This window comes from Podarcis liolepis (genome assembly GCF_965112155.1).
Source record: "Podarcis liolepis genome assembly, chromosome: 8".
Taxonomy (NCBI): Eukaryota; Metazoa; Chordata; class Lepidosauria; order Squamata; family Lacertidae; genus Podarcis; species Podarcis liolepis.
This window is the reverse complement of record NC_139560.1, coordinates 81,541,943-81,563,771: the sequence shown is the minus strand read 5'-3', so window position 1 is coordinate 81,563,771 and position 21,829 is coordinate 81,541,943. Positions and strand designations below refer to the sequence as shown.

Here is a 21,829-nt window from a genome sequence, read left to right as displayed (position 1 = left end):
ACAGTTAATGGTTGATGGTGACAGCAGCCACGAAATTAAAAGACGCCTGCTTCTTGGAAGAAAAGCAATGACAAACCTAGACAGCATCTTAAAAAGCAGAGACATCACCTTGCCGACAAAGGTCTGTATAGTTAAAGCTACGGTTTTCCCAGTAGTGATGTATGGAAGTGAGAGCTGGACCATAAAGAAGGCTGATCGCCAAAGAATTGATGCTTTTGAATTCTGGTGCTGGAGGAGACTCTTGAGAGTCCCATGGACTGCAAGAAGATCAAACCTATCTATTCTGAAGGAAATCAGCCCTGAGTGTTCACTGGAAGGACAGATCCTGAAGCTGAGGCCACCTCATGAGAAGAGAAGACTCCCTGGAAAAGACCCTGATGTTGGGAAAGATGGAGGGCACAGGGAAAAGGGGACGACAGAGGACTAGATAGTTGGATAGTGTTCTCGAAGCTACCAGCTTGAGTTTGACTAAACTGCAGGAGGCAGTAGAAGACAGGAGTGCCTGGCCTGCTCTGGTCCATGCGGTCACGAAGAGTCGGACACGACTAAACGACTAAACAACAACAACATTAACTACAGTTCACTATGTTGTGTGAATGCAGTTGGCCTCTGCCAAAGGCAGAACTTGAATTCAAGTCTCCCTTCAGTCAAGAGTTTCATTCATTGTATCACACTGGCTTTACAAATCTTAAAGATAAAATAAAGTTGGCCATTAAGAAAAATTAAAAAAAAAACAAGACCCAGATGACACACCTTTTTGTTAAGAACAACTGTCCTATAGTCTTTTCCTGAACTGGCAAAATGTCAAGACTATTTTCAGTGAGATTATTCAGAAGAAGGCAAATATTAGACCACTGTCTAACTGCTGTTGCAGACTCCAGTTCCCAAGAGCCCCAGTCAGGTACAGTGGTACCTTGGGTTAAGAACTTAATTCGTTCTGGAGGTCTGTTCTTAACCTGAAACTGTTCTTAACCTGAAGCACCACTTTAGCTAATGGGACCTCCTGCTGCCGCCGCGCTGCACTAGCACGATTTCTCTTCTCATCCTGAAGCAAAGTTCTTAACCCGAGGTACTACTTCCAGGTTAGCGGAGTCTGTAACCTGAAGCATCTGTAACCCGAGGTTCCACTGTATGAGAGATGTGGACCAGTTGGCAGGACAAAGGTTCCCCATCCCTGCTTTTGACTAAGCCGAGAATAACTTTTTCAAAGCTTATTTCTATTATGCTCTCCTACACATCAAGACAGTCCCAATATTAAATGCTGGGGAGGATTGAAGTTTCCTTTCCAGGAAACCATGCATTTCTCCACATTTCCACCCTCTCTGAATGACCTAGACAAGGGAACATGTTTCTGTGGCAGGATAAAAGCACATGGCTCTTCTCCAGAATTCAACTAAAGGCGGGTGGGCTTAATTCCTCTATGCTGAAATAATATTGCCGGTATTTTTGTGCCACTTCAGCCAAGTGAAATATGCAATAATTGAGATAATAAAGGATGTGTATTCCTACAGAGCCTATCCACCCTATGGCAAACAGAACATTCCTTCAAGCCATCTCTTCTCCAAGTTACACTTCTAAATATGCTATGCACGCATGAAGTATAAACGACACATGTTGCTTTAAAGATTTATGGAGTATGCTCCATGAAGGATGTGTGTTACCTGTTTTCAGTTTTCCTCCACTACATCTTCTCCCCATATATGTTATTCCTCTCTTCTTTGCCTATGGAACCTTCATATTCTTGTTAGCTAAAGAGCCATTTTTATCCCAAAGGGATCTATGGACAAAAATGTATGAGCTGAACAAACTGGATTGCATCCAATGGGTTCTCCTCAAGAGACAGAAAAGCTTTTTTTTAATCCAGTGGAGGCTTCTGTCAGTTTAACAGTTAGGGAGGCCATTTTGATCAATTCTGCCTCTCGCTCCTACACTCAGCTCCCTACACTAACTTTCAAGCTATTCTGAAAGGTCCCCAACACGTAAAAGGTAAACGTAAAGGACCCTTACACAGTTAAGTCCAGCCAAAATTGACTATGGGGTTGTGGTGCTCATGTCGCTTTCAGGCCAAGGGAGCCAGCATTTGTCCACAGACAGCTTTCCGAGTCATGTGGCCAGCATAACTAACCCACTTCTGGTGCAACAGAACATCGTGATGGAAGCCAGAGCACATGGGAGCGTTGTTTACCTTCCTGCCACAATGGTACCTGTTTGTCTACTTGTACTGGCATGCTTTCGAACTGTTAGGTTGGCAGGAGCTGGGACAGAGCAATGGGAGCTCACCCCGTCACAGGGATTCGAACTGCCAACCTTCTGATCGACAAGCTCAAGAGGCTCAGTGGTTTAGACCACAGCGCCACCCGCATCCAACACGTAGCACCCAATACATAGCAGCAGCCAGCAGGGGCCCTGCATAGAAGCTCCTATGAAGGGTTTGAATTGCTGAATCAACTGGCCCAGGCTAGAAGAAGAAAAGAAAAAGCAAGCCCTTTGGGAACTATGAAGAGCCTCAGCCCTAGCCAAAATGGAAGTAACTGAAACAGTGAGGTGAGCCGTCTGAGAATTCTGCAGCCACCAGACAAGACATGGCAGGAAGTCTGGTCCCCCTCCTTGCTTCCCAGGGTCCAGCAGTCACATGCATCTTGCTGACCACACTGGGAGACCAACTGGAAGGGTGAAGAATGTCCTTTCTCCTTGAGAGAAGGCAAAGAAGATTGGTGTTCAGCTCTTCTTGGCAGTGTGAAAAAATACAGCGTTCAACTAGGTTTGACTCAAAGTAGCCCCACTGAAATCAACAGACCTAACTTAGTTATGTTCAGTAAATTGAGTGGGTACAGCTAAGCTGACTACAACCCAAACAGATAAAAAGCAGGGAAATGCTGAAAAACAAAGGGCGTTATTTTTTTTGGTAGCTGAAGTTCCTTGTATCAACGTTGAAAAGGTTCCTGCGGGTTTCATTTAATCTGACCTTCCCAAACATCACTTACACCAAAGCACAAAGAAGGACTAAACCATCTCAGCAGTTCCGCGGAGAACAGCATCTGAGCAGGGATAGACTAGGCTCCATACATCTAAATGCAAAACTCAGAAAAAGGGTTTTAGTAAAGCGAAATTGCAGAGGTAGCATTTATATAGAACAGCTGGAGCACATTAAACTCTGCCTCTCTCTTGCTTTGTCCCTGGGGTTGAAAAACTTGCCATGTAGCCAGGAAGCAGCCCCACACTACACTGCACAAGGCAGGAATCCCTGAAATATCAAGAATCAACTACAAAGGGTTATAAAAGAATATATTTACATATATGTGGTGCTTGCTCAAAAGCCCATAGAAAAGAATAGGCAGTGTCTGCTGCGTTAAATGTAATTCACAAGGCACCCCCATGTTTATTTCACAAAGTGTGAGGCAGAAAGCAAGACATATTTTCAGCAGGGAACAACCCAGACTCTGAATTACCCCTGGTTCATTTGAAGCTAAAAAGATGCTCACATTATCCTCCATGACTCAAGGTCCATCAGGTCAAAGGTATCAGAAGTTTCACTCATTTTTGTATATGTACAGCTTTCTTTGTACTGAGTAAGTTTGTTTGGGAATTCCTCTATATTAAACAGAAGAATTTCTTGCCAATATTAAATGAGCATTAAGAGTTCGTGACAGAGCGGGAGAAAACACATGGCAGACTGGTCCAAATTCACATTGTCTGGCCGCATTCAAATTGCAGATAGAAAAGCTAAAGCTAAGAGCCCCATCCAAATACTAGACTATTATGTACTTCATCAAAAAAACTAAGCCACTGGGCCCATCACCTCCTGGCAAATAGAAGGGGAAGAAATGGAGGCAGTGAGAGATTTTACTTTCTTGGGCTCCATGATCACTGCAGATGGTGACAGCAGCCACGAAATTAAAAGATGCCTGCTTCTTGGGAGAAAAGCAATGACAAACCTAGACAACATCTTAAAAAGCAGAGACATCACCTTGCCAACAAAGGTCCGTATAGTTAAAGCTATGGTTTCCCCAGTAGTAATGTATGGAAGTGAGAGCTGGACCATAAAGAAGGCTGATCGCCGAAGAATTTATGCTTTTGAATTCTGGTGCTGGAGGAGACTCTTGAGAGTCTCATGGACTGCAAGAAGATCAAGCCTATCCATTCTGAAGGAAATCAGCCCTGAGCGCTCACTGGAAGGACAGATCCTGAAGTTGAGGCTCCAATACTTTGGCCACCTCATGAGAGGAGAAGACTCCCTGGAAAAGACTCTGATGTTGGGAAAGATTGAGGGCACAAGGAGAAGTGGACGACAGAGGACGAGATGGTTGGACAGTGTTCTTGAAGCTACTAACATGAGTTTGACCAAACTGCGGGAGGCAGTGGAAGACAGGAGTGCCTGGTGTGCTCTGGTCCATGGGGTCACGAAGAGTCGGAAACGACAAAATGACTAAACAACAAATTATGTACTTTAAATACATTTTTTAAGTGATTAATGCCACTGCTATTTAAGAAGGAAATATTGAGTCCAGTACGCAGGGATGCTACTTGGATACTGGTGAGAAAATTCCTGCACCTCTGAGATCTCTGTGCCCCCACATTCACAAGGCCTAGTGAATGTTTGAAGCACTTCCACATACATTGGTGCATCCCACCCAGAGCTGCTGCTGCTATTATTATTATTATTAATAATAATAATAATACCCCACCCATATTTCTGGTTTTGGCCAGCCACTCTGGGAGGCTCCCAACAGAATATTAAAAACAGAATAAAACATCAAACATTAAAAACTTCCCTAAACAGGGATGCCTTCAGATGTCTTCTAAAAATCAGAGAGTTGTTTATTTCCTTGACATCTGATGAGAGAGTGTCCACCTCAGAAGGCCCTCTGCCTGGTTCCCTGTAGCTTCACTTCTCGCAGTGAGGGAACCGCCAGAAGGCCCTCAGAGCTGGATCTCAGTGTCCGGGCTGAACAATGGGGGTGGAGACGCTCCTTCAGGTATACTGGGCCAAGGCCGTTTAGGGTTTTAAAGGTCAGCACCAACACTTTGTGCTTGGAAACATACCAGGAGCCAATGGAGGTCTTTCAGGACCGGTGTTATATGGTCTTGGTGGCTACTCCCAGTCACCAGTCTGGCTGCTGCATTCTGGATTAGTTGTAGTTTCCAAGTCACCATCAAAGGTAGCCCCACACAGAGCGCATTGCAGTAGTCCAAGCGGGAAATAACTAGAGCCTGCACCACTTTGGTGAGACAGTCTGTGGGTAGGTAGGGTCTCAGCCTGTGTACCAGATGGAGCTGGTAGACAACTGCCCTGGCCACAGAAGTGATCTGTGCCTCCATAGACAGCTACTGGAGGGACCCGTACCAAAAACATTCTAGACCAATGGTTCCTGATTAACTAAGCACTGTGGACTTAGTTCAAAAGCCAAGACATGAACCCCCTACTTTTGAAAATGTTGGTATCTCTGGGATGACAGCACGGTCCCCCAAAAGAGGATGTCCTGGAAAGTTGACACGTATGGCCATGGACCCCCTGGGTGTGTTATGCAGACCCTGTGGGGTCCACAAACCACCAGTTGGGAACCACTGTTCTAGACTCATTCAGATTACTTGTCTGGCAAAGAATTAAGAGCATCTATACAGGAAAGAGCAGAGAATCACTGCTCTAGTTAGAAAGTTAGCAAACATTTCAGAAAAGGCAGAACTGGCTAAATTGATATATAAATTGTGGGACTTGGTGGCCACTCCCAGTCACCAGTCTAGCTGCTGCATTCTGGATTAGTTGTAGTTTCCGGGTCACCTTCAAAGGCAGCCCGAAACATGAGCTGCGCACTTCTGCCTGCTTCTGTGGAAAGACATTTGACTGAACCCACTGAATTCACTCACAAGCAGGATAAATAACCAGACAACAGTAGTGTTTGAACACGGCAGCTTTTCATTCCCAGAGCATGTACTATGGAGGTTCTTTTTTTCAAATAGTATATTTTCGTACCTCAACATTCAGAGAAATAAATGCCTCCTTGTTGCTAACCCTGATATTGTAAAAGTAAAGGAACTGCCACATCTCCAGGCTCTTCTGACTGATCTAGCAGGCAGCAGAAGCAGCCTTCCCTAAGGAGCTACAGTACTGAGGTGGAATCTCTGCTTGCATCCCACTGAGGAATTTCAAACAGACAGGAGACCCGGAAAGGGTTACAGCCTACAGACAGAATATCTCAAAACACACAGACACAATGGCAGGAAGGACCGACAGCTAATTATATGCAAAGTGTGGCTTGGTTGCACTAAAATAACTGCGCTAGTCTAAATAAGAATTTTAGGAAAGGATTATGGGAGGGGGAAAGGGGAGCTGCTAAGTTTGGGTGTGGGCACATTCTGCAAGAGCAGTAAACTCGAACAACAGTGTGTGCCACTTCTGTGCTGTCCACCCTGCCAACTCACTTTACTCTCCACGAATCTAGTACAAAAGCGAAGGGGCTGCTAAAGATACTTGCAAGAGTGAACTACTGCTGTTGGAGACCTTACGTGTGAATGCAGACTTGGGGTGCATTTTTAAGGTGGCGCGATCTTCCTGCGTTCATCATACAGTCTTGAATTAGTAATCTCCCTTTGTCAACCCACCAAGACAATCCTGCTACAGGAGGCAGATCACTCTGCTGTGCATGAAAAATACTGTAACTGGCACGCCACCTATACGTGGGGCAAAAGATTCCTACGTTGCAGGGGGTTGGACTAGATGACCCCTAGGAGGTCCTTTCCAACTCTACAGTTCTAGAATCCTATACCAAACAACTTTCTCATACACAGCCATAAGAATCTCCTTGCTTTTCCCAACGAACCAGATACGCATCCGCTGTGCCCCTCCCATCCTAAGCCCCCACTCCGCAGTCAAGACTAGTCCCTCCTATGCACACATAAAGTGACCGGGGTGCCAACTTGAATAAAATATTGGGGGGCAGGTAAGGCCCGCCCCGCATAATCGATCACATGATGCGGCACATGCACATCATTTGAATGGCAATGCCCATCAACTGTGGGGGGGCAACCCCCTCAAATATTTTATTGGGGAGGGGCAAAGCACCTCGGCCCCTAGGAGTTGGGACTAACTCTGAACTCCGTGGGACTAGCTTCTACGTAAAGGTGCACGAGGATTAGGTTGCGGGTGCGGGGAGAGAAAACCAAGGAAGGAACTACCAAGCCTGCTTTGAGCTTTTCCCCAAACTGACATCCAGATTTTCCCGGAAAAGGGGTTGCAACTTTGCAGTGCCTTCGCTGCGGTGGGGAGGCAGCGGGGAGAGGCGGGCAGACTCCTGCCGCTCGGGGAACGTCTGCAAATTCTCCGAACGCTTCGGAGAGGCTGGCAGAGCAGTGCCCGCCCGCCCTGCGCGCGCGCCTACAGCCCCCTCTCCAAGGCACCTCGGGACGCGACGCGCCGTTGCGCCCGTCCTGGCCAAAGCGGACTTACCATCACTGCCGTACTGCTTGCCATTGTTCGCTCCCATCCTGCCGCCTTCATACTCTCGTCCTCGTCCTCCTCCTCCCCGCTACACCCACCATGTCGAACCACAGATAAATGTTTGGGCTGGGGAGGAAGGAGACAAAGAGAAGATGCGGCGCTGGTTGTTTTTAAAAGGCCACCGCGAAAAGAGGCGCGGCGGAGCGCAGGGGACTTTCTCTAGCCTTTCCTCTCCAGTTGGTTTCTCCCCTCCGCCGCCCTTCAGCCTTTTGCGACGACTGAAACAAACTTAGACTCCTCCAAAAAGAGAGAGAAGGAGGTTAAAAAAAACCTGAGCCTCCCTAAGGAAAGAGGAGGGGACACCGAGGAAGTAAGGGGAAGTAGCTCCAGATGTAATCCACCAGTCGATCAGAGCGCAAGGAAGGTGAGATTGTCAAGCCCAAAGCAAGGAGAGAGACCGAGACGCGCTCCTTTCTGCAGAGCTGGCCGGGGAGTGGCAGAGCCCTTTGCTAGCGCTCCAGCCTCTCTTTTTTTCAGGCTCGGCTCTTGTCTTTTCTCTCCTCCTCCTCTTCCCCCTGGCGGTGAATCGCGGCCACTTGTTAACTAGATTGCTTCTCCAAACACGCGCGCACCCGCGCCGCCGACTTTTGTTACAAGCAGGCGCCTCCTCTCCGTGTCAATCACCGCCCGAGCCTGAGAGAGACCAAGCCAGGGTCGTGGCTGTTTAAAGACACAGCAGCGCGCTGCACCCACCCCCCTTTCCTGGCCAGCCTTTCGCCTTTCGCAGCGGTATTGCATCAGGAACAGCGTTGCGCCCAGAAAGATGTTTCCAATCATGTCTCCCTTCCCTCCTTGAAAGGAAACTCTTCGGAGGAGGGGGCTTCTTTTGTTATGGAGTTTGGAATTGTTGGCAGCCGTCTGTCTCGACAGACAATGGAGTGCGCCTCGGGGGTGAAGTCAAACCGCGAAGTGACCTTTCCGGGGTGCAAGCCAGGGCAGTGTGTATGGAGGTCATGGGCTGCCCAGACAACAAGACTCCCCTCTCGGCCTCACTGCCAGGGGTACCAACTTGAATAAAATATTTGGGAGGGCAAGTAAGCCCCACCCTACATAATCAATCACAAGACAAGGCACAAACATCCTATTCTGAATGGCAATGCTCATCAACTGGGGGGGGGTCAAATATATTATTTTGGGGGCCAAAGGGACCTTTAAAAGGTAAAGGTAAAGGACCCCAACAGTTAAGTCCAGTCACAAACGACTCTGGGGTTGCGGCACTCATCTTGCTTTACTGGCCGAGGGAGCCAACATTTGTCCACAGTTTTTCCAGGTCATGTGGCCAGCATGACTAAACCACTTCTGGCGAAACCAGAGCAGTGCACGGAAATGCCGTTTACTTTTCCGCTGGAGCAGTACTAATTTATCTACTTGCACTTTGACATGCTTTTGAACTGCTAGGTTGGCAGGAGCTGGGACCGAGCAACGGGAGCTCACCCCGTCACAGGGATTTGAACTGCCGACCTTCTGATTGGCAAGCCCAAGAGGCTCAGTGCTTTACACCTGTGCTGGGCCCAGGAGTAACCCGAGCAATGCGGTCCAGGTCTGGTCCCAAATTCAAGGGTTCTGCGAGGAGTCAGTCCAACAGGGCCAAGGCAGGACACGAGGCAGGAAACCAGGCAAGGTCAGGCACAGAATCACAGGCAGGCTCTGGCAAACAGCAACGTTTCGAACTTTTCTGCATGACAGTGAAGAAGGGACTCTACCAAGCATCCTTCATAGCCAGTCATTGGCTGTGCTGAATAGTATCAGACAGTGACAGAGGACTTGCAACTTTTAAGAAGGGCTAATGAAAGGGCGTAGTTTTGTGCACATTTTCTTGGGAGCAAAACCTGTTAAAACTTAGTGGGACTGTCTACTGCTGAGTAAAGTCAGTCTGCAGCACACATTCCAGTGAAGGAGTGTGGATCTGAATCAAGTCTCCTTCTCCCTGGCAAACAGGTTGCAGCAGCAAACTCGGGGAGCTGGAAGGTATGCTTCTTTGAGACGCTTGTAAAATAAATAAATAAAGCTAAAACAACACATTTCAATAAAGAACAGCCAGATTGAGTTTTCGCACAGTTAGCGGCTATATAGTTGACAATTATAATGACAGGCATGATTGACAGGCAGACAGAGGCTGGATTAATCAGGCAGTAATCCCATTGAAACCAGACATTTAATTAAAGCTTCTTCTAGCCGCTTTTGTTGAATCTTTTCCTGGGAGGGGGGCACCGAACATCCTCAGAGGAGTCTAAAGAATTGCAAGCACACAATAACCTCCATTAATAAGCCCCTTGATAAATTAAGCGGCCAAATTCTTTGGGAGAGAGCTGGAGGAAAAATATGTGGGTGCCTAGGAGCCAAGTTTTTAACAATTTAGGGCAAAATTCCCAATCACTAATTTAAACAAAAATTTGCTTTGATAGCCAAGCTGGTGGTCCAGTACAAATTTCTGCTTTTAATTTAGATATTTGAGTTCCATTTTTGCTTCCATCATCTCCTTGTCCCTCTCCCCAAGGCCCTGGCAACAAGACACTTCTTTAAACATAAAAAGAAGACGCTACAGAAGTCACAATTCCTGCTTAGTACCTGTGTCTGCAGTCACTTAATCAAATAAATTCAGTGAAACAATAAATGTCTGGCTTATCTTACAGGACCCAGGTTTGCTGATCTCCCCGAAAGAGAGGCCTTTTAAAGTTCACGTCTGTAATTTTGAGTTTCCCAACCCCACAAAGGGGGAATAAGATGACTTGTTCACAACGTGCTCTTATGAAGGTTAACTGAAGGTTCCCAGTCCTGTGTTCATACTTCCCAACAGTATTTTATTGGGAGAGAGCATTCTTGGTTTGGTCTACAAGGTTCATACTGTAAGGAGCAGAATTTCAGCAGGGCTTTTTCCATCACACTCAGGATAAGCCACAACCGGTGAATTTCCCCCTTTTTGCAAATCTCAGTGATATAGAGCCTCCTGGACCTTATAACTGACGCTGTGGACGCATTGCCAGGAAGGCCATTCTTTGCCTGAATTCGGATCGAAGCTAGTTTGGGGGGGGGGGACTCTCAAAATACAGCCCTTCATAACAGGATAGGCATGGTTTGTGACTAACTATGTACGGTGGTACCTCAGGTTACATACGCTTCAGGTTACAGACTCCGCTAACCCAAAAATAGTGCTTCAGGTTAAGAACTTTGCTTCAGGATGAGAACAGAAATCGTGCTCCAGCGGCACGGCGGCAGCAGGAGGCCCCATTAGCTAAAGTGGTGCTTCAGGTTAAGAACAGTTTCAGGTTAAGTACGGACCTCCGGAACTAATTAAGTACTTAACCTGAGGTATCACTGTACACTAATTCCCTAAACAGCAGCAGCAGAAATGCATTGGATGCAGAGTAAACAGGAGTCTGTATACGGCCTGTATGAACCAAACTGACAACGCCACGCTGGAGAAAAACTGGTGTATCCAACCCCTAGGGATTGTACATTCTAGCACAGCATGAAGGGGAACGAAACCTGACTTGAATCCACAAACTATTGCAGCAAGAATGTTACTTGGCCCAAAATGGAAAGAAGCAGAAGTCCCAGCAAAGGAAGAATGGGTACAAAAACTTATGGAATATGCAGACAGGGCAAAACCAGAGCATGCCAGGCACTCCTGTCTTCCGCTGTCTCCCACAGTTTGGTCAAACTCATGCTGGTAGCTTCGAGAACACTGTCCAACCATCTCGTTCTCTGTCATCCCCTTCTCCTTGTGCCCTCCATCTTTCCCAACACCAGGGTCTTTTCCAGGGAGTCTTCTCTTCTCATGAGGTGGCCAAAGTATTGGAGCCTCAGCTTCACGATCTGTGCTTCCAGTGAGCACTCAGGGCTGATTTCCTTCAGAATGGAGAGGTTTGATCTTCTTGCAGTCCATGGGACTCTCAAGAGTCTCCTCCAGCACCATAATTCAAAAGCATCAATTCTTCGGCAACCAGCCTTCTTTATGGTCCAGCTCTTACTTCCGTACATCACTACTGGGAAAACCATAGCTTTGTTGGCAAGGTGATGCCTCTGCTTTTTAGGATGCTGTCTAGGTTTGTCATTGCTTTTCTCCCAAGAAGCAGGCGTCTTTTAATTCCGTGTCTGCTGTCACCATCTGCAGTGATCTTGCTACTGTTAGTCAATTGTATAACTGAACAAGGGGCAAATTAGGCATCATTTTACAAGAGAATTGTTCACCATCCAACTATGAACTTCTGTGAATGCATTTATAATGTAAACCAACTAGAACAAGATTGTTAACCAAAACAGTGATTCCTTTGCGGGAATCTGCAAGAGGTCTTTAAATGACCCCTCACCCACCATGCCAAAAAATAAATGGTCACACAGCCTGTTTAATATACACACATACACTCTATTCAGATTCCAATAAAACTGTAAAATACTGTAAGCTAGGAGAAAGCTCCATGGGAATAATTAGTTTATGAGGTATGCATGTCACTCTTCTGGTGTGCTTGGTTTTTAATATTAAAAAATGTATTTAGGCCCAAGTGAGTCACTAATAAAATCTCATTGCCATCAACACTATCTCACTTTAAAAAAATCTTTTAAATTCCCCTAGCAGTTGTTGAATGGCTGATCAGTTTCCCAGTTCTTAAAAAAGTTTGATTTTCATCAAACCATTTTAAAGAGATGTCCTCAAATTCTGTCAGTTGGCATAACTTCCTTCAAGTTTTAATTGATTAATTTAAGAGGTCTATTCTGAAAATCTTGAAAGAATGGCATGATCACTTCTTGTCTCAATTGCGCAATTCCCTTATATGTATGTATTTTGGTATGTTGCCGCTTAACGGTAGAAGGTCCATGAGATTGTTATTTTTAATAATATTTCCAATATCTTGCTCTAATACTTAAAGAATGATGAATTACTGTAATGTCAGTGTAATGTTCACTCATTCATATTTGAACAGCAGTGGGGATTTACCCATCCATTATGTTTTCCTCGTCTTTCAATCCATAAGCCAAATATAATATTCTGATTACTTCTTCTTTTGGACACTACCAAGATGGCTACATTTCCAAATAGCTGTTCATATTTCATAATTCCAAATGAGCGTGTTGATTGCTTTTGGGCACAGCAATACCTCAAGGAATCCAAAAGAAAATGGCAAAGTTCTAAAGCATGTGTTTGATAGCTGCTCCATTGACCTTTGTCTCTGGTATTAGGTATAATAGTAAATGCTGACTTTCAGAGGTTATAGAACCTGGATTGTCCAGACTGCAGTGTGTCCAGCTAGGCACTCGCCACAAAGAATAATAAACCATTTATGCATTAAGGGCACATATACTTTATGCAGCCATGCCTTTATCTACATTATCTACATCGTTCTGCCCGGACACTGAGGTCCAGCACTGAGGGCCTTCTGGCGGTTCCCTTGCTGCGAGAAGCCAAGTTACAGGGAATCAGGCAGAGGGCCTTCTCGGTAGTGGCACCTGCCCTGTGGAACACCCTCCCACCAGATGTCAAAGAGAAAAATAACTACCAAACTTTTAGAAGACATCTGAAGGCAGCCCTGTTTAGGGAAGTTATTAATGTTTAATAGGTTATTGTATTTTAGTGTTTTGTTGGAAGCTGCCCAGGGTGGCTGGGGAAACCCAGCCAGATGGGCGGGGTAGAAATAATAAATTGTTATATTATTATTACACTTGAATTAAATCTGCTAGTTGATGCATTTGTTCTCCTTTCAGTTGTATTTACATTTATTTACCAATTTCCAGAAGGGACGCAGGTGGCGCTGTGGGTTAAATCACAGATCCTAAAACTTGCCGATCAGAAGGTCAGTGGTTTGAATCCCCGCGATGGGGTGAGCTCCCATTGCTCGGTCCCTGCTCCTACCAACCTAGCAGTTTGAAAGCACAAGGTGCAAGTAGATAAATAGGTACCACTCCTGCGGGAAGGTAAACGGTGTTTCCATGCGCTGCTCTGGTTCGCCAGAAGCGGCTTAGTCATGCTGGCCACATGACCCGGAAGCTGTATGCCGGCTCCCTCGGGCAATAAAGCGAGATGAGCGCCACAACCCTAGAGTCGGCCACGACTGGGCCTAATGGTCAGGGTCCCTTTACCTTTACCAATTTTACAAAGTATTCCCATAAAGTCGCTCCCCCTCCATGGGGGGCAGTGTTGCAAGCAGACGACGCACTCTCCCCGTGTACAGCGGGGGGCGTGGCAATGCCGCCTATGTCATAGGGAGTCCCGGCAGTGTCACACCCCCAGACGACCAATCCGATCAACTAAGGGGCATGGCTTGCCTTATTTAAGCTGCCACACGGCCAGCCGGCTCCCTCTCCTTACCTTCTCTTTCATTGGCTCTCCCGCCTTCCCGCCCTATTTTCATGCGTTCGCCATCTTGGCCTTGCTATGGACCATGGTTGGTCGCCTGTTGAGGGGGCTAGGTAGGAATTTTCCCACTTGGCAAATTGGCACCAGCCATGTGGTTTTCGCCTGCCTCGTAGCAATCATCACAACTTTTGTAAGGTTTGGTGGTTAGGCATTGGTAAAACCTGGTTTGTGGGAGGGGAGGTTGTGGTCTTCACCTGCCGCTCCTGTTTAAGGGTATTCTGTAAAAGGGATCCAGGGGCGTGGATCTTGTCTGAAGCCTGGGTATGGGCTAGGGCCATGCCATGACCCCATCAGGGACCCTGGGGGAGCTCTCAGTTGATGTACATCAACAGGGCTCCCCCTACTGGTGGTTGACCCTTACTAGACTACTTGCATGGCGGGCAGGAGTCAGATATAGTCAGTTCAAATCCAATGGCTAAGCCAATTCACATTCTGTAACCAATAAAGTTGTGGCCTTAATTATCCCATTAACCTAAAATACTGGTGTCTGCGTGTTTCATTATTCTACAAATGGGGAGGGCTCGGGGTCTTGACATGCAAACAAATAACTAATTTTTCAACTCCAGCTTAATTTGTCTATGATTGGATGCCAGGTGCCATTTTGCATCAAGATCCTGGACCGAAATGTTCCCAACTGCACTGATTCAGATACCTCTGGAGACATCTTCATCCAGTTTGGCAGGAGGGTTCCCCATATGACCTATGCTTGGATCCCATCAGGAATCACTTCAAAAAAATTATGTACTTCAGAAACTTTTAAGTATGTGTACGTGCCTCTCTGTGTGTAAAATCATTCTTAAAAAAGGAGAGAAATTTTCTCCGACCCAATCAGGTTGATTAAAAATTTTCTCAGCGTGAGTGACATGCGAATGGACACCAAGGACATTCTCCGGGCAATTTTGATTATTTAGACCTGAGCTAGCTTCCTGAAAAATCCCATAATGAGCACATTGCGTATGTGAAATGAATATGATTGACAGATCTTGTAGCATGTACATTGTCCCTCCCAACTTCCTCTCTGAATTGTTATTTAAAATGTACATACAGTCATACCTCACATTGTGTCCGTTTTAGGTTACGTGTTTTTGTGTTGTGTCCTGCGGCAACCCGGAAGTACTGGAACGGGTTACTTCCAGGTTTCGCCGCTCACACGTGCGCAGAAGCACTAAATTGCGCTTTACACAGAAGCGCTAAATCGCACTGCGCTCGTGCGCAGACTTGCATCAGTTCCGTGTTACGGACGGGCCTCCGGAACGAATCCTGTCTGTAACACGAGGTTCCACTGTACTGCCATTGAACAATCAGCGTTCGTTTATAATTTGGAATTTTAGAAACATTTTCCATCGGCGGAAAGAAGCTCATGGGGAATCTAAGTAGTCAGCTTGTTAAATCTGAGGGCAGTGATATGCAAGGGTAGGATTGGCATACATCCGAATTTTCCCAGACAGGTCTGGGATTCAAATGACAAAAATAGCATGGGTTTTTTTTTGAAAAAACACCAAAATGTCCAGAGGTTTGGGAGTGCAAAAAACTGTGCCCTGGAAGCGGAAGCAAGTGGTTGTTTCTTTTCCTGGTGAGAGCCAGGCCCATAGCACCAAGCTCCCCTGTGCCTGGAAGCCCGGAGTCTCTGGGAATACAGTGCCAGGGCTGTGTTAGCACTGCAAGAGATCTTACACTGTCTTCTCAAAATCAGGCAGGCTTGGGAAAGGGGGTAGGAAAGGCACTCCTAGTCCACACAGGCAAAAGTGTTTGCACAGAAGGGGCCCAGAGGGGATGGCTTAAGGTGGTCCTGGGGATTCTGCAAAAAATACCTAAGTATCTCTCTCCTTCCCTGGGCACAGTGCTGGATTTACATATAAGCTAAACAAGTTATAGCTTAGGACCCCACTGTCTGGGGACCCCCCAAAAAATTAAAGGGAAAAAACCTAGATGTACATTTCCAAAAATAAAATAAAAAAACCAATAAAATAAAACCTACATACAGCAACAGTGTTTTGTGTTGTGTAGGCTCCTATGATGTAAGTAATGGGCCCCGCCTGCTAGCCTGCTCCCTAAAATATCACTGGTTTGCTCATTTCTCTCTCTCTCTATATATGTGTGTGTGTGTGGCGCTGTGGTCTAAACCACTGAGCCTAGGACTTGCTGATCAGAAGGTCGGCGGTTCAAATCCCTGCGACAGGGTGAGCTCCTGTTGCTCAGTCCCAGCTCCTGCCCATCTAGCAGTTTGAAAGCACGTCAAAGTGCAAGCAGATAAATAGGTACCGCTCCGACGGGAAGGTAATGGCGTTTCCGCGCACTGTTCTGGTTCGCCAGAAGCGGCTTAGTCATGCTGGCCACATGACCTGGAAACTTTCTGTGGACAAACGCTGGCTCCCTTGGCCAATAGAGTAAGATGAGCACTGCAACCCCAGAGTCATCCACAACTGGACCTAACGGTCAGGGGTACCTTTACCTTTATATATAGGATGCTTACATTCTGCATGGACTGGTTGCATGGCTTTAGATACCTATTAGGTCCATAAATTATCGTCTAGCATATATTCAACACAAAAAACAGCGTCAATTTCTTGTTGACAAAGGACAGATGGACATATAAAGGGCCCCAGTACCTTCAGTAGCTTAGGGCCTCATCAAAGCTAAACCCAGCCCTGCCTGGGCATGCTAACTCATGAGAGAAAGAGAGAGAGAAAGAGAGTTACCCCTGTTCTTGGGCTGCCATCGCAGTTTTGTTGTGGTTGTTTTTGTGTTTTATTCAAAAAAAAAGCGAAACAATTTTAGGTCTCTCCTTAAAAAAGCTCAGCAATCTTGGTGGTTTCCTTAAAAACAGCTCAATAATTTTGGGGTGTTTGGGGTGTCCTGGTTTTTACTTTTTGGAATATGGCAACCCTATGTGAGAGGGGAAATCACAAAGCAACAAAAAGAAAACATATGCCAGTTTGTGCCTCTCGGAAATTCCTATACAAGCACACACACATGGAACGGTGTACGTACAAGATAGGGATGCATATTCTCAGACAGCTGGTTATGTCTGACATATATAAAGGGGAGGAACTCTGTCCGCACTATGCATTTTACAAGCCTTTGCTTGGAAACGGTACATCTGTCCAAAGAATAATTCTGGGAAATTATGAGAATTCCACAACAGGCAAATCAGTTACAGATTCTCCTCCTTTTTCAGCCTCACTCAAGGTGGGGGTTCCTTCTCCCTCCACTCCTTCTGAACAACAATAACGGCAAAAATCCAAAACCCATAAAAAGCAAAGGTGGTCACACTTGTCTGTAAACCCTCCAAAATTCACAGTTGGGCAATAGCTTTATTAGGCCAACCCAAAATGTCAGAAATAGTGGCAAGCGTTAAGTTCTCCAGAACTCTTAAATAGGCAAGATTCGTGAATGTTACAGAACATTAACTTCAGGGTTAGATGCTGATTTCCCCGGGTGATTTTATTATACTGAACCTTATTGCAATCTTGTATGCATGCCAATAGGATATCCCCACTTTTGTCAGAGAAATGTTGGAGGGTATGCAATAAAGTTTTGAGAAATGAAATGGATAAATAGTAAAGCCAGGGCTTCTTTTCAGCCAGAACTCACCAGAACTCAGTCCGGGCACCTCTCTGGTGAGAGTCATTGCCATGATAAGAGAACAAGTGAGGCGTTCAGGGTGAGTTCTGACACCTCTCTTTCTAGAAAAACAGCACTGAGTATACCTACTTGGGGAAACATCACAGCATAATTCAACAAAAGCTCACCAGATTGTGACAGGTTGTAATAAAGGGCCCAATCTCTTGATGGCAGGATTTGTGCCAAAACATTGGTTGCTGCAGCATATTAATACACTCCGGTAAAGGAGAAAATTGCTGCTTCTGTCAAACTGACTCCTACAGGCAAACTAGTAGTTGCCATTTTCTCCTTTAAAGCAAGAGGGGCGGGAAGAAAACATGGCGGAGGTTTAGCCCCTAACCTGGGCTTCCTTTCCCATGGTCACTCCCCACTCCCCCCCCAACTTGCAAAGCCCCCGTTTGATGAAATGTGCTCAGATATTCTTAAATCTCCCAAGTATGCGACTGGGAGTACAGTGGTACCTCGCAAGACGAATGCCTCGCAAGACGAAAAAAACGCAAGACGAAGAGACTCGCGGAACGGATTAATTTTGTCTTGCGAGGCACCACTGTATAAGAATAGCACATCAACCTTTCCGTTGCTCTGTATACAAGATGGAGAAGAAGAAGAAGAAGAAGAGTTTGGATCTGATATCCCGCTTTATCACTACCCAAAGGAGTCTCAAAGCGGCTAACATTCTCCTTTCCCTTCCACCCCCACAACAAACACTCTGTGAGCTGAGTGGGGCTGAGAGACTTCAAAGAAGTGTGACTAGCCCAAGGTCACCCAGCAGCTGCATGTGGAGGAGCGGAGACACGAACCCGGTTCACCAGATTACGAGTCTACCGCTCTTAACCACTACACCACACTGGCTCTCTAAGGAGCAGATCACAGCCATCATTTTGGGCTGTGAAGAAAGCAGTTGGCAAGACAACGCATCTGATAGAATCAGTGCACATTGTAAGCGCAGCAGATCTGCACAGAGCGGAAAGCGACCTTTTGTTTTCTCCTCCACAACAAGCCTGAGACATCTTCTATGCCCCGTGATTCATTCTGGGACTCGCCAGAAGGGCATTCTACACATGGGGCGTGATGTAACGCCAGCCCAATTAGTATGTGTTTGACAATTTCCCATAGTTTACAAGTGCTGTAATAGAAGACTAATTTCTGGCTTAATTAAAATCAGGCTGTTGCTTCTGGACAGTATAGCAGCATTTCTTCATTTCTGGCATCCGCACGAACTTTCTCCAGTATATGCGTTAAAATCACTTGCATATGTCCCCCTCCCTCCCCTATTTTGCAAATCCGTTCTAGGGTTTTTGTGACTTAAATTGACAGGGGAATTAATAAATTACGTGGGGGAAGAGATGGGAGTTCACCAGTTTGCTGTTTTGCAACAATTAAGCTTCCCTAATGGAAAGCTCGCTTTCCAGTTGTATTTAATAAAACGTAAGCAGGAGGCTGAAATGTAGCAGGCAGAGAATGATATCTGAAAAGATACAAGGCAGAAGGGAAAGGTTGAGCTGATTTCAAGTGGCGGAAAAGCGGCCTCTTGCACTAAGTGCCAAAAGGAAGTAATAAGGATCAGGAAGTTTAAGGTCAAAACGACACATTGCATAAAATGCATGGTTGCTGTGGAAAACAGCCACCAATTTCATTCCTCCCCCACCCCATAACGTTCAAGACCACTTACCTATGTCTTGACATCGCATCGTGTGAATTGGCAGTCAAGTAAAGTATCCTGGATATCACAGTGGGGGAAGATAGAATAAAACGCATGGTTGTCCTTTTCACTGGCTCGGTGTGTAGTTCCTGCAGACTGCAATCTTACTCTTATATACTTGGAAGAGTCTCAGTAGAATTTATCGCCAAGGAGACTGCAAGGCTGAGATCTCATTCTCCCCTACCTGCGAGTAGGGAGTAAGCTCCCATTGACTCCAACAGGACTAACTTCTGAGAAGAAGAAGTGTGCATGCACACGAAAGCTCATACCGATAACAAACTTAGTTGGTCTCTAAGGTGCTACTGGAAGGATTTTTTAAATTTTGTTTCTGAGGAGAAGACACGCATAGGTTGGCACTGCTGATCTCAATTCCCTCACAAATGTTACCAGGTTTGCCAGCTTCCTTAAATGTTTCCAAATATCGCTATGCCCCGGAACTGACATAGACAAAATGTAATATCTGTTGTGTAACAACTTCTTACACTGTTTAGGATGGAAGCGTAAGTTGTTGTATACTCAACCAAAACACACACACACACACACACACACACACCACTTACACACAGAAGCCCTTTCTAACAGGAATCTACACGTACGGATGCAGGGCTGACATCCTGGAGAAAACGCCCAATTTGGAAAGCTTAATGAAAGCAATTTGTTAACAATTTCACACACCATTTGACCACAATTCTTGAATGTCACATTTTCCTGTGCGGTTCCACCCTCCCCTCCCCCCAGTAAATAGGGTGTTGCATGCTGTTTTAGCGATTCATTAATCATCTTTTCATCGCGGCGAAGTTCAATGCAGCTCTCTCAGTAGGAGAGCAAAAGAAGCACTCTGCTCTAAAGTGAGCTACGCCATGGGAAAATGAAAAGGTACACATTCAGCAGAGCAACTAATATGTTCTTCCTGAGAAATCGAGGATACTCCCTCGCACTACGGGATGCTCCACCTATTGTGAGGCTGAGGTGAAAAGGAAGGGGCATGGAAAAATATAAGCTTTACTTATATTACAGATGAAATGAATTATGCTGAAGAAAGTCAGAGCTGCTAACAGGGATTCCATTCGGTTTCCTCTAGTAGTGCCTTAGTCTTGTCACCTTCCCAGCTGTATCTCCATATCTCAGAAGCCTCCCTTTTACTCATCACAGCAGATGGGCTCTATATCACAACCCATAGGCATTTCATCCTTTTGTAGCATTGAAAGAAGTGTCAGGTATGGAAACAGCAAAAATTGCCTACAATAGAAGAATGGCAGTACAAGGTTATGGAGTATGCAGAAATAGCCAAATTAACAGCAAAAAGTCGACGTTAGGGGGATGAAACATATCAAAAAGAATGGGGAAAATTTATGTTATATATAGAGAAGATGATGTGAAATAGGGAAACCAGTAGAATTAAAATAATATCTCATAACGGGAAAATACAAGAAATTTACTGGATAATAATATCAAAATGAATTAAAAATGTATATTAGGATTATTATTGAACAATATTTGTAAATGAATATAGACAGTCAGCAAGAATTTGTATATATAGAAAGATTTATTTGTTTACGGACATTTAATGGAAAAAATGAAGAAGAACAATCTTGTGGAAAATGGACAAAGACAATGCGGAAAGTCAAAGCGGACACAAAAAAGCCAGAAGAAGGAAGGAGGGAAGTCAGCTTGGGAGAGCAAGAACAAATGTGAAATATAATGTATGTGTTTGTTACAGTATGTAACTAAAAATTCAATAAAGATCATCGGGGGGGGAGAGAAAGAAAGAAGTGTCACAGACTGCTTGGATGCAAAGGAATGGTGGGAGGAACCAGCCGGGGAAAACCCCCCCCCCCAAGGGAAGAAGGCTCAGAGCCAGAGGATTGGTAGAGTCATGAAAATGAGTGGTCCAAGGAAGAAGACTGGGAGGAGAAGGTGTCAGAAGCTGAAGAGGTAACAAGGTATAGTGAGCTGGGAGAGTCTGTGACAGAGAGCAGTCCAGACTCAGAGGCAGAAGCTGAAGCAGGAGAGAAGGCAGGCCAAGAGGCAGAGATGAGGTGAAGAGGCACAGGGGTCTCCCCCTCCTGCTGCAACAAGCTCCCTTCCCCCTTGGGGAACCAGGAGAGACATGAAGAAGGTGGAGGAGAAGTTGGCTTCATGCAGGCGCAGTCTCAGATTGCTTGGGGGAAACTTAAGCAGCTGTGGGGAGGTGGGGACTTTCAGTCTCAGCAACTGCTTCATGGAAGCAAGATCTGTCAGAGAAGAGTAGCTATGCTCATTAGGCCTGATACTCCTGTGAAGATCCTGTTTTGGCTAATAAAGAGTTAACTACAACTTACTTAGTGTGATTTCCTGCTGGCTTGCTCCTGACAAAAATCGGTGAATGCTACTTTAATCCAAGCAGGAAATAATAATAGTTGAGCTGAAAACCATAACAAAACATTTTCTATGACCTGGTCCTTGGTAATCCCCACTCAGAGACTGGAGTGCATTTAACAACATATCTCAAAGGAGATTTCTCTCCTAAAACAGTGAACTGACAGATTCTATAATACAAATGGGGGACTGATGATGTGGAAATCTGGATGCCACATACCTTGGGTGTCTACTCAGAGTCAGATGTGGTCACGTGGTTTTTGGCTGTCAAAGCCCAAACAAAGCCTTTAAGCTTTTT

The 21,829-nt window shown here is 45.6% G+C and overlaps 1 protein-coding gene across 3 annotated transcripts in view; it reads right to left on the bottom strand.

Moving 5' to 3' along the window:
• The window catches only part of FBXL7 (F-box and leucine rich repeat protein 7), a 221,464-nt gene that overhangs the window by 157,560 nt on the left and 42,075 nt on the right, over positions 1–21,829 (bottom strand). For 2 of the 3 annotated variants that reach the window (XR_014529611.1, XM_083519454.1), the window contains exon 1: positions 7,445–8,170. The exons of the other annotated variant lie outside the window; for it this stretch is intronic. Coding sequence is in view for 1 of the 2 variants with exons in the window: in XM_083519454.1 (XP_083375580.1) it covers positions 7,445–7,481 (37 nt within the window). In the remaining variant the exon portion in view is untranslated. Of the gene's footprint in view, positions 1–7,444; positions 8,171–21,829 lie in introns of those variants that run through there. 3 annotated transcript variants of the gene reach the window in all.